Source organism: Falco biarmicus, chromosome 1, assembly GCF_023638135.1.
Source record: "Falco biarmicus isolate bFalBia1 chromosome 1, bFalBia1.pri, whole genome shotgun sequence".
Lineage (NCBI taxonomy): Eukaryota > Metazoa > Chordata > Aves > Falconiformes > Falconidae > Falco > Falco biarmicus.
Genome location: NC_079288.1, coordinates 56,833,636 through 56,846,601, shown reverse-complemented (window position 1 = coordinate 56,846,601; position 12,966 = coordinate 56,833,636). Strand labels below are relative to the sequence as shown.

At 38.2% G+C, this 12,966-nt stretch overlaps 1 protein-coding gene across 6 annotated transcripts in view; it reads right to left on the bottom strand.

Annotated features, from left to right (window-relative positions):
• BANK1 (B cell scaffold protein with ankyrin repeats 1) overlaps nt 1-12,966 on the bottom strand; it is a 167,027-nt gene that overhangs the window by 102,632 nt on the left and 51,429 nt on the right. For all 6 annotated transcript variants that reach the window (XM_056349050.1, XM_056349059.1, XM_056349068.1 and 3 more), the window contains one exon: nt 8,733-8,853. In XM_056349050.1, coding sequence (XP_056205025.1) covers nt 8,733-8,853 — 121 coding nt within the window. The remainder of the gene's footprint in view (nt 1-8,732; nt 8,854-12,966) is intronic.

Sequence of the window (12,966 nt, the reverse complement as noted above, 5' to 3'; positions counted from 1 at the left end):
TAGTGCTACAGAATCACAGTTATCAAACTGCCAATGCAGAACTGGCATTCAAGGAACAATTCCTCCAACTAACAGTTTTACAATTCACTTAAGTATTTTAATAAAGAAGCCTTTAGCATAACTGAGAAATCTCTTTTTTTTTTCTGATAGAGGGATTTTGAACACTTTAGTTCTATTGAGAAATAAGTGTTCTTGCAAGGGGAAGAAAATTCTACAGCCAAAACATGCTTTTGCTCTAGATGTATACGATTTAATGCTTTAGGAATATTTTCATTTGAGACATTTGAATGGGACATTTTTTATAGGCTTATGGTGCTATGTTTTCATATTAAAAGAAATTTCTGAAAATTCCCATGTCTACCAGAGACTTGCAAAATTTGGCTTACCCCAGTAATGAAAAATCAGAGAATTTAAAGATTAATGTATTGGGTAATGGTTTTTGGGATTTATCTGAAATAGCATAATACTAATTTCTATCACAGACTTTATTTTTCAGCTTGGAGGACTGGGACAAATGTAAAGTGAAGTTAATAATTTCAGCATAGTCTTTTATTCTAATTCTATGAGTTACATAGAATAATAACCCCACCCCACACCCACAAAAACCCCCACAACAAAAAAGAGCTCAAGCATAAACAATACTTCCCACTGCCTTAATACTCTCCTCTATAACCACTTGTGGTTTGTTGTGTAGTGATTTGTCTATATATCAGCATGCAGTGTATCTCTCTTCCAAGTATGCATCCAATCTGCCCCAGGCACCATCAACTTCATGCACCCTCAGGGTCTTTACTACCCACTGCATGAAGCAGCGCTTCCTCGAGTGTGTTCTGAGCCTGGCTCCTGCTAGGTTCAATTGATAGTCCCTAAAATTAATCTTAGTCTCCATCCCTGTCTGCCCTCTCTTCACTTCTAGTGATTTACTAATTCCCAGAACTTCTTTCTTGAAGAGATCACGTCTCCTTAATCGTGCCTTACAGAGAATAAACTCCATCACCCAAGTGTTCTTCTACCTTTTTCAGCTTTAATGTAACTATTTTGAGATGATAGGCAAAGAGTTGCACGTGACAACTTGTGGGTGAGCCATGTAATTTATGCATTGTCATAATTATGTCCTGTTTTGTTCTTTACTCCTTTTCTAACAATTCCTAGTAATTCATTTGCTTTTTGATCTGCTGCCTAGCAACAAGTTGATGTTATCATAGAACTGCGTGGTCTTATTTCTCAGTGCTAACAGCCTGCTCAAAGCCTCTTATTTTGTATGACAACATAGGACTGCTTTTTCCACTTGCATCACTGTTTTTACCTACAATTAATATCATCTGACATTTTACTGCATAATTACTAAATCTTGTAAGGCCTTTCCTCCCATACTTTTTTTTTTTCAATTAGCCCTCTTCCTTACTACTCTGAATACTTTGTATCACTAGTGTAAGTTTTTTCCAACTGTCTGCCTCCTGTCTTTGGCCAGTTACTCATCCATACCCAACCAATTACTGACTTAATCAGGTTTGCTGACTCTTACAAAAAACCAACAAGAAATCTATAAAGCAAGACTTCACATTACAGAAAATTTATTTGGTTACAATTTCTATTAATTTGTCTGGTAGAGGCAACACATTAACCTGCTTCTAGTTCTCAGGTCTGCAGAGAAATTGGGTTTTGGAATCACAATTACACCTTCTAGCACTACAGAACTGAAAAATTGCACAGTACTGTTAGAAATACAGCTATTTTACTGTTTCCTCAGAGCTGTTAATGAATACCAGTTAGTTCTGGCAATTTCTTGTGCTCAACCTGACCATTTCTGCTCTAACTTCTTGATTGCTTCAACTCCAGACAGTCTGAACAAAATGGGCTGAATAAAGTGATGCCACCACTGAGTGCTGCTGTATCAGACCCATTAGAGCTCCAATATGAACTGGAGCTGAAAGCAGCCAAGTGGTGTGCTACAACTGACATTGCCAATGCATTTTTCTCAACTGCTTTGGCAGAGCGCAGGTCACAGTTTGCTTTCACATGGAGGGGTGTTCAATATACCTGGAACTGACTGCCCCAGGGGTGGGAACCACATCAGCTCAACCATTTCAGTTCTGTGTGTTTCAAGCCACGTTGCTCTTGTCCCAGTTGCTTTCCTACACACAAGAAGTTGAGCTCCTTTCAGGTAAACAGTAAAAAGCTGGTGCTGGTACCCAACAATTGAACATACTGCTTCTCCTGTCCTGAGTACCCATCTTGGCAGACAGGGCTCAAGTAATAGCCTTTTGTAAACATCTGAAGGAGAAGAGGATGCTCATGGAACAGAAGAATAATATCTGTTAAAGGATGGGGCACCGTAGTTAATGAGAAGGTATAAATCCATATGTTGGGTATAAAGATGGTTTAAGTATGCGGTTTAAGTGTTGATAAGAAGGAATTTCATGACAATGGAATGGTTAGAAGACATATATATGTATGTATGAAGTTATATGGAACCTGAACATAATGCAAATGGTACAGAATAAGGCATGGAGATTGTATTTGTTCTGGCTGAGCCCCATAGCAGCCCTCACAGAGCTGTGCTTGTATCAGTAGCTAAAAAGGTATAGATAACGCACAGTGTTTTGGCCACTGCTGAGCAGCGCTCACACGGCATCAAGATGGGCTCTCCAACAACTAGTAGGCTAGGAGTGAGCAAGATCTTGAGAGGGGACGTAACCAGGATGGCTGACCCAAACTGACCAATGGCATATTCCATACCGTACGACATCTGGTCAGATATAAAAGCTAAGAGAAAAGAGGAGGAAGTGGGGGAATGACACATTTGTTATGTACAAAGTCTGTCTTTCGGAGCAATTGCTATGCATACTGAAGCCCTGCTTCCCAGGAAGTGGCTGAACATTGCCTGCTGATGGGAAGGAGAGAATATCATCTTTTGTTTTCCTTTGCTTCCATGTGCATGACTTTTGCTGTTGCAGGTTTTTTTCCATCTTATTTTCTCCCCTCCTGTTCTGCTGAGGAAGGGACTGATACAACAGCTCGGTGGGCACCTGGTATCCAAGGTCAACCCACCACAAACTACAAGAACTCTAAGTGTTATCCCAGAATATAGCCATTTGGACTTCTTGGGTTTTGTCTGTACTTTGCTAACTGCAGGGACAGACACACAGACACACACACACACACACACCCTTGATGTAGACATGTACCAACTTAAGAAGCAGTCATGTGAACAGTATGCAAGTGATTTTAGGGCTGGGACAACCGCATCAAAGCTAAGTGTACTTTTACATATTGCACAGAATTCTCTTAAAGTTCCCAAGCCCAAGCTAATACTTCAAAAAACATCCACAAATCATCAAGTTGCTTTTCTTAATGCTTGTCTTTTGCTTCTTTTTTTTTGAGATATCCAGCAATTAAATAGGTGTTTAGCATTAACTTTAAAGAAGAGCAAATTACATGAACTCTAATCAACAGTCTTCATCCTGTTAGCAGACTCTAGAAGGTCAAATATAGTCAGTACAAAGAGCCTTCATGAAGTATTAATAACATGATCTAAAAGAATTTCCACTCATGCTAACGAAACCTGAAACAATTGGTTACAAATCTGAAAGGGAAATCAAGTCTCTATTACCAATGGACTGGATGCTATGATTACTCCATCAATATAAAAAGTCAGTGGTATTCATAAGCCTGTTCTACGCTTTTATCTCAGCTTTCAAAGTAACACAAAACAGAGGTATCCCAGAACCAACTCCAAAATCCCTTCAGCTCCTTCACAATTAAGCTTTTTCCTGGTTACCACTCAACTCCTCCCTAGCTAGGTTTGATATTCAAGCAGGACTGCTACACTTACATACTTGGAACATTACAGGAGACTGTATCATTAACAAATGAAATACCTCAGCCAGCTATGGAGGATGGTAAAAATCATATATGAAATATATGAAATAAATTAATTTCCTAAAACAACCTTTTAAAAAAATATTATTTCTTGCAGTAAGCAGAATAAAAGGCTGTCTTTGGGTATGAAAACTTTAAAAGCAGCACTAGCAGCGAGATCTTTTATGTAATACTCAAAAAAGACATAATATTTTTAACACCACATAAACAATATTACAGCACTTTGACCAAGAACAGTAGATAAATAGTTTTATTTATTTCTTATTTTGAGAATGAGTATTCAGATAAATCTAACCTGTACATCTTCACATCTTGGGCTACGTGAGCTTTCTCATAATATCATACAGCCTCAAAATGTTGGTTCTAGTTGTGATTTTAGGTAAAGGAGCCATTGAGGAAAGTGCTATTGCTATACACAAACCTGTTGTTTGCAACTTTGTGCAATAATGCAACAAAATTCCATACATACATGCAGATAAAAGAAGGACTGTTTTATTCAATAGCAGAGGGATTTTATTTTTGTACACGGTCCAATGGGATCTTAGACTAAAAGGCAATTTCCAACAAGGTTAATTTTAAGCAAGCATCAATGCTAGCATCACTATTACATCTCTGAAAAAGAAGGTAGAGGGTTTACCTTATTTTCTTGGGATTGTGTTAAATCTAAAGACTGAACTTAAGTATTGAAGTGTTAATTCCAGGAAACAAATCTTGCTTAAAACATAAATCTACTGATAGTCATAAATAATTTCATCTTTCCTACCTTTTCATGGCATCCACTTCAAAAATAAGCATTACAAGGAAAGTTCTGTTCGCAGAGTAATTCAGATTACTTTCACAGTATGAATTTCCACACCATGCTTAAAACAGGTGCAACAGACAAAAGTAAAAAAACCCTAAGTCCAGAGAGGACAAATAACATATGTTGCATGGGAATTACAAAATTATTGTAGCCTATCTCCTAATTCCATTCAAGAGATCTCTCTGCAACATCTATTGTTACAGACAAATTTGAATACTATAGTGAAACCCACTTCTATAATAAATATGGCTGTATTATCTATAAATAAATAACTGACCCTTGAATTGAAAGTGTTTCAGTAGTACAAAATATGATGGGATAATAGCAATTTTAACAGTAATTCAATACTCCGGGTGAAAAAAAAAATCATCACATTTGCACCATTGTCGGTACACTGTTATTACAAGTAAAACTGAGTAAAACTGGCTGCCTGAAATATTTTGCATAGCTAAATATGCAGTTTGAGCTTTCTATGACTGGATTTTTTAGCTATGAGCCTTCCATGAAGGTAAACACAGTTTCTTTTCAGTAATGTAACTGTATAAATGCGCTGATCTTCCCAACAAATACTTAGCAAAATACACTATCGACAAAAATCCAGATTTTTGCAGGCCATGCAACACAATACCTAGTATCACTGTTAGCTAGTGGACATGATCATCACAATGTGTAACTACATTCAAAAGTTTCAGGTCCTTCCCTTCAGATATTACTGAACTTCTTGGTACTTCTGCTCTGCTCAAAATGAGCAGAACCCAAAGACCTATTTTCTTGTGCAAAGAAATCTGAACTACACAGACCTCATATGGTAGGGTGGTTGCATGGCCACCTTCCAGAAAAAAAATGCACATCAGGTGAGCATACACGTGGCTTCGTGGCTTCTGGGGCTTCCTATTGTACAGATGCATTAAGAGCAAAAAGCTGTCTGAAAGTAGCTGACTGCTGTCACACAAGTCCTACCACCCTAAGCTAGTGATCCCAGCTAAAAAAAAAAAAACCCACAGCATCATGCTCTCCTCAGCCAGGTGTCCATACTCCCAAATGAACAACTGAAAATTCTGACGACAAGAAATACAGACTGGTAACTCAAGACACCACCTGGGGTGACTCTTCCTTTAAGGAATCCAAACATCACTGAACCACATCATCATACTATTCCCAGTATCTTACTTTGGACTTAAACCGCTTTCTTTTGAACATGGTAATATTCCATCTCCAGCATAGACTGTGTACTAGCAAGGTTCTGATTAGAAATGGAAGAAGCTCTGTTCAGACTTCTCTTCCCTTCCACTCAATGAATTAATGCTAGGCATGAGATTAATCAGTTGCTGCTGCAGTTACAGATTCAGCCATGAACAATGTAGGAGGATAAAGCTTACAGCCATGATGACTGCTGTTTCTGCATTCCAGTCAGTCACGAGCAGTTTCAGACATCAAACTGTACCAGCTCCTCCCACAGATGGCTCATACATACCATGTGGTCTGAAGGGAGAAGGCCACACAAACATCAGAAACTCGTGGGGAAAGCAGGTATGCGGCTTTGTCTATTGGTCCTGGGCTTTGACATTCCATTTCATTTAATTATCACAACGATTTTGGACTACGAGGGTCTCTTCAGGTCCAAGACAGATGTGCATTGTTTAGTCATGTAAATCAGCAGCTGGGATTAGGAGGCCCCTGACTTGTCACCTTGCCCCTCCACCCACTAAATGCCTCATAATTACATCTTTTCTAGGTATCACTATACGGTGGTATATTGAAAATACAGAAAATAAGCAAGCCCTCTATCCTCAGGTACTAATCTCATGTCATCTTCAGTTGCTACAGCACCACCAGCCTTACTCTCAAAGGGAGGACCTTCATATCTTGTTTCAGTGTCATGTGGGATTGGTTGTCCATTAGTGCAGATGCATGCAAAGGCTTTACTGAGTGGTACAAATGGACAGATTTAATTTCTTGACCATTACACAAAAGCCTGGTACCATCAAGTTGTGACGCAAGGCAAAAAGTTATTGTGAGGACCATCAGACGACGATACTGAGCTCCACCAATTTAAGACAGCTTTAAACACTCTGATTCACGAAGCCTTTTCAGGCAACAACCAGCAGCACCCTGCACTTACACAAAGTAGGACGCAACCTTCAAGGGCCAAACTTTCCAAGTCTTGCTGATAGAAAACTCTGAACTATTGAACTACTTGAGGCCATCCTGATACAATTGTTCTCTTGGCAAATACTATACCAACAGCTAAGATGGCTGCTGTTCCCTCAGCAACCTCAGGAACACTTCAATGCCCATTTTGCATGCAGCTGTGGTACCAGTTACCATTCTCTGCCCTGTATAAGATAATGGCTTTGCCACCCAAGCAGTGAGGGGAAAAGGATGTTGTTGGACTTGACCTCTCAAATTCCTCCCCTAAATACATATTTGATTAATTAAAAAATATAGTAAGGTTAATGACCTCACAAGAGATGATTGAAGGCTACTGGTCTTTCTTTGTGCCCTAATTCTGAAAAGAGGCACCACTGTTTAATTCCCTCCCGTCCCCTGACAAAGGTGAAGAAGTTACCTCTTTCTTTCAGGTTCTACAGCAAAAGTCAATGGCAACTAAGGGTACCAGTGTCAAAATTATCAGGTAAGAATAACCGACTACAAGATCTATTTGCATTTGGTTTTGGTTGGGGTTTGGGGTTTTTTTTAATTGTATTTGCTCACTTAATTGCCAATTCACAAAATTCAGTGAGCTCTTAAGACAAATTAATGTTCTAATGTAAAGAAATTTCCACCATACCGTGTTTAACTGCTTTAACTGAAGTTTTGTATTATACATGTAGGAAGAGGCTGTAATTATCTGAAAGCACACATGCTTCAGGCAGAAAATACCATTCTTGAACTTGCAAGTTTGTCATACTGAATTGTGTGACAAACTGAATTGGGGAAAATTGCTGAACTTTTATCAGCTGTGAAACTGGAACAACTGATACATTTCAGCTAAATATATAGAACTGAACAAAAGTAGTAGTGATCAGGGTAACTAGAAATGAACCACTTTTACTCAGTAGCAGTATTTTAATGAAGAACGTTAAAAGAGAAAAGCTGCTGCTGTTTGGAACCTACACTAAGAACTAGTTAGCTAGTGATCATAAGCAGGAAGGAAAGGTTAAAGATAAAGTGACAAGTGGCATATTTTTAAGTGCGTTAAGGTGGCTTCTTCAACTTTCAACTAACTTTGAGGCCAGTGCTTGTCTTAATTAAAGTTTTAGTTGACATGCACAAGGTTAAGAGGGAACTGCTGTTTTGTATGTTTTGTCATGTGATATTCCCTTCTCTGATATTCTCTGCAGAGGGTTCTAGAACACCTCAGCTATAAAAAAAGCAGAAAATCTAATATTACAGTATTGTAGTACTGTCTTAGTCTGTGGGAATTTTCATAAAATTGCAGTAAGCAAACAAGAGCCTAAAGTGATATTTCTGCAGCTCTTAGAAGACATCCTTCTTATTTCCCAAATTATTGACACAGAACATTACTTCTTTTTTAGCAATTTAAATAGACAGTTAAAATGACTTCTACAGTGTCAATATCAATTAAACCAAAGAAATACTTAAAGCCCCATCTGTTTCTTTTCAAAACCCACCTGGACACGGCTTTGTGAAACCTGCTCTAGGTGAACCTGCTTTAGTAGCAGGGATGGACTAGATGACCTGCAGAGGTCCTTTTCGACCCTGACTATTCTGTGATTCTACAATCTCTTTAGGTCTCTTACTGCCCATTTTCTCTGCAAATATAAATCTTCTCAGCTGCAAATTTGTCAATTTGCAGTTAATCTAAAGCTAAAAAACATCCAGACAATTATAAATACATAGTACTGAGTCTCAAAGTAATGATTTATAGAATTCTTTGTTCCACTTTTCCTTGCTATGTTGTCTTTATTGTGGATTCCTCCATTTTACTAGTGGTTTTAAATACTTAATGATTGTCTTATTAACATTTGTAAGTAATAACCATAGCATCAGCAATAAAAATCAATGCATACAAGAAGTGACTCACTAGTTTGTTGATGGTGCTCTTCTTCACTTTGGAATGGGCTGAATTCATAAGTAGATATTTTGCTTTTCAATAACCAAGTCAGAACATTGTCCAGCTTCTCTACAGAAGAAAATTTAAAAGCCTGTTTAAAATAAGAAAAATCAAAGAAAAAAAATAGTTTATTTATTGCATATGTTTTTAGCTTTATCCTCAGGGTGCTGCTGAATCAAATGAATGAAAACAGTGTTATTACAAATTCACTTTTAGTAAGAGAAGCAGTTTCTGAAAGCTACAGAAGAGATACCGGTATAGATAGAAGGATCATGGTAACACAATCCAACTGAAGAAAACCAGGTATAACAACTTATGAAGTTCAGCCATGACTAAAACCTTCTGAATGAAGGGTAAGGACAGGATGATTATTTCTTGGTTTAGCTGTGTACAACAATGCTGGGTGATAACCAGGAACTGTTCTGACAGACACGAGTCGCCAATAAATCCAAGATCTTACTACAGCAGTAATTCAGGATGAGTTGACTACAGTAGCCTTCTGTTACCCAAAATCTTTACATTAAGATTTGGTAGGTAGGAAACGGCTTCAATTCAGTCTGCAGAGGCCTAACATTCCTGATAGATTAAGAACTGATAGCAACCAGTGAGATTAGCTTCCTATTAAATACATAGTCTTTAGACATGAGAAATCCTCACTGACTTGCCACAAGATCTTTTTTTGATTGCCTCTTTCTGGAGAGAAGGCCAAGATCTATTCCTAATGACTCTCAAGGCAGCCATAATTAAGTTTGTTTGCTTGGTGTGATAGGAGACTACATGATAAGCACGACTACAGAGATTTGAGCAGTAAGGTTATTTTACACTGTTTACTATGGCACTAGTCCAGTCTGTGCTGCACTGGGTGCCAAAAGATGCTCATTGATGGTCATCCATGCTCATACTCCAGTCAGATGGCAGCAGCTGTGTGTTAAAGGTTGCCTTTCCACAGTTGAACTGTTTCTGGTCAAGACAATTCTGGGATCACTAACAGGGAATATCTGCAGATACACTTAGCATATAAACTTAAAAAGAAACTCTGTGACTGACATGCTGAGAAGAAAAGGACACAGAGGGGTCTACTGATGAAACACAAAGTTTAACTCCCGAGGCTGTTAAAAGCGAGTAAGAAAATAAGTGTGACGTGATCAGAAAATGTTGAGTACACAAGCAAGATACAATTTTCAGCTGAGTCCTAGCCAGAATTAGAAGACAAGTTTGCGCAGATAGGGAGCTACCAATAATAAAATGATTATTTTTCCCATAATTGATACTAGCCCTTCCAATATTGATTATGACACATCAAATTCATCACATTTAGTAACTCGTCACCTATTTCTTTCCATAATTCACCCTTTCTGTACTGCTGAATTATATTCTCTGTATTTGTTACTCAATAATTACAAATACATAATTTAGTTCTCAGTAACCAAAGCAGTAAGTATTATAAAAAAAGACTCTACCTAGAAAAAAAAATCTTGAAGACTTGTTCTAGAACAAAGATCTAATTGGAGTACCAGACTTACAGTGTGAATTGAGAAAGGATATGCAAAACCTCCCAAATATCTAAGAAAAAAAAAAAACCCTATTAACATGAATAACCACATTTAAAAATTAAGGGGAGTAATTCAGTTAGGAAACCATACTATTCTCTCTTATTCCAAGTAGGTCTTCTTAGATACAATATCATCATTGGTACCACCTTAACAGAGTTCAATCTAGAGTAGGACAGAGAGAAGTAATAACATAGGAACTGTCTCAGATGAGAGTATGTGCAGGTACTGTGCCATGAAGAAAGAGGCTCAAACCCACTGGTATTCACTGAAACAACTATATAGCAGAAATTCCAGTACATAGAGAATAATCATATAGGTGGGTTTCTAGACAAACTGAACTTGAAGTAATATTTATAATTTCCTTTTAAAATAGCAGGGATACCCCTTACACATTCCATACCCCTACCTATCTAGCCTTCCCTGTTCAAAAGAAAATGAACAAAGTAAAAACACCCCAACAACACCTGCCTCTTATAATCTGTCCTGAAATGCTCAAGGAGCAATTTCAAACCAAAACCATTTCAGACTGTCTTGTATATCAAAGCCAAATAAACACCCTACAGCCTCTTTTCAGCAAGCATGCTCGTTAATCTTGCCAGCAAAGCTCCTCTGCTTTTTAATGACCTGAGGCAGGAACCTTTCCTTCTCCCTTTTATTCAGGCAGAAATCTGGTAGAGAAGTACCTGAGGAGTGTTTAGCTCTTATTTTGCACTCAGACAACCAAATTTACATGGGATAAAACAATGTTTCACAATCCGAGATCAAGCAAGTTCTTGAAATGAGAATGCACAACTTCAGGAACTTGCAGCAAAATTTTCAAGGCCATAAACAGTTGCATGGCTTAACTACATCAGGCTAACTCAATTTTGACAAGCTGCTGAGACAGAAGTTAGACTGATCTCCCAAAGGGAACAGACTAATTTACAGTTAAATTTCTCATGCTTTAACAGGCCTGCCTTCCAATGGCCTGTCTATACATTTCTATGATTTCCAAGTCAGGCACAATACACTTCTTATACACAGTTATTAGTGCAATTTGCTCAAAGTTTTCCACCTCATTATTTTTTTCTCTTGCTCCAGGGATCTAAAATCTGAAGGCTCAAGCAATGATTTAACAAGCTATCTTGTTAACTAAACCATAACGAGGAGCTTTGTTCTGCTACTCTGCAACAAAGGCACAGCAGGAAAATCTAGGTTAGTTATTTTTAAAAGTCTACGTTGATGCCTTTTGTCTCACATACAGGAGCACTTGTTCCAGTACTTAAGTGAAGATAACAGCAGAAACAACAGCGAAACCTAACTAGCAATAGTATCTAGCACTATCTAGCTCCATACCAACACAAAGCGCACTTCCCCCAAGAAAGAATTCAGTTTAGAGAATTTTACTTTACTGCCTATTCCTGCTCCAAAGCACTCACAGACTCTAAGTAAGCTGCATTTACATATTTTGATGCACCCTACACAAGTCTCTAAAGGCCCGTGAAATCTTCCCAAGAAATCCCAACAGTACATGCCTGAAGTTCATGCTGAATCTTCACCAAAGCCAAGGGAAGTAGAACTGTATTTGAAGTTAAGCACACTGCAAGGGAACACTGAGCCATTCAGGAGTTTCAGGAAGTCCACATTTTATCTGAATATTGATTTAAAACATGACAGAAAAGAAGTAAAAGCACTACTTTCTCCTTGTGTTCTTGCAGACAAGTTATTTCCAGGAGCCACTCGGAATTAAGCTAGTGAGTTTGTAGGTAATCCTTATGGTCTCTGAAGCACAGCCAGCTGCTCTTTGCTCCACCTTTCAATCTTGGTCCTTCTGCAAGTGCTACTACCTGCCCCAGAGCTCACCACCAGTAGCTTGTCCTCCTCACTCAGTACCACCTCCTCAGGTGTAGGCACTACCTGCATTCCTTCGCTCCCTTTTCACAGCAACATGACACAGCTGTATGCAACAGAGGAACCCCAACTGCTGACCATCACACATGGGCTTCCAAAAACATCCTTGAAAAAGGAAATGAAGCACATATCTTGCTACTTTTGTGAATGAGATGGTCTACATTCTTCAATAACTGCTAACAAAGCCTGAAAATATGTGCCACTGAAACACAGCACACACAGCCAGTAAATTAACATATTTCTTGCTGGCTTTAGCAGTACTAACAAGGTTAGATTTACATAAAGATGAACTCTTTCAGTAGTTCTTATATATCAGACACTACTTTATATGCGCTTCAATATCTAGATTACTTCTGCCAAAAAGAATGGGCTAGACTTAAAAATCACTTAGGCTTTTCTGACAGTTTTAGCCACTGACAGAACATGGAGAGATTTCATACCTAGAGGAAAATAAAGAAACATTTTAAAGTAACTGCTGCTGACATGGCTTAGAAGATTGAAACATTAAGAAGCTTCAAATTATCTTTGGGGATCAGGTAAAGGCGCATACATAATATGACCACATAAGTCATGTAGTGTTTTCTTACAAGTTTCCATAGAGGATCTGCAATTTATTTTCCTTCTTCTTTTTCAACATACACTGTAACCGGAATCCTGTTTGATGACTATGATAAAAACATCCTTTAAGATATCAAGTCTCTCAAAATCATAGCAGTACTATTCCGTCAAAGCTTGTCATACAGACTTTCTGAATCTCTAGA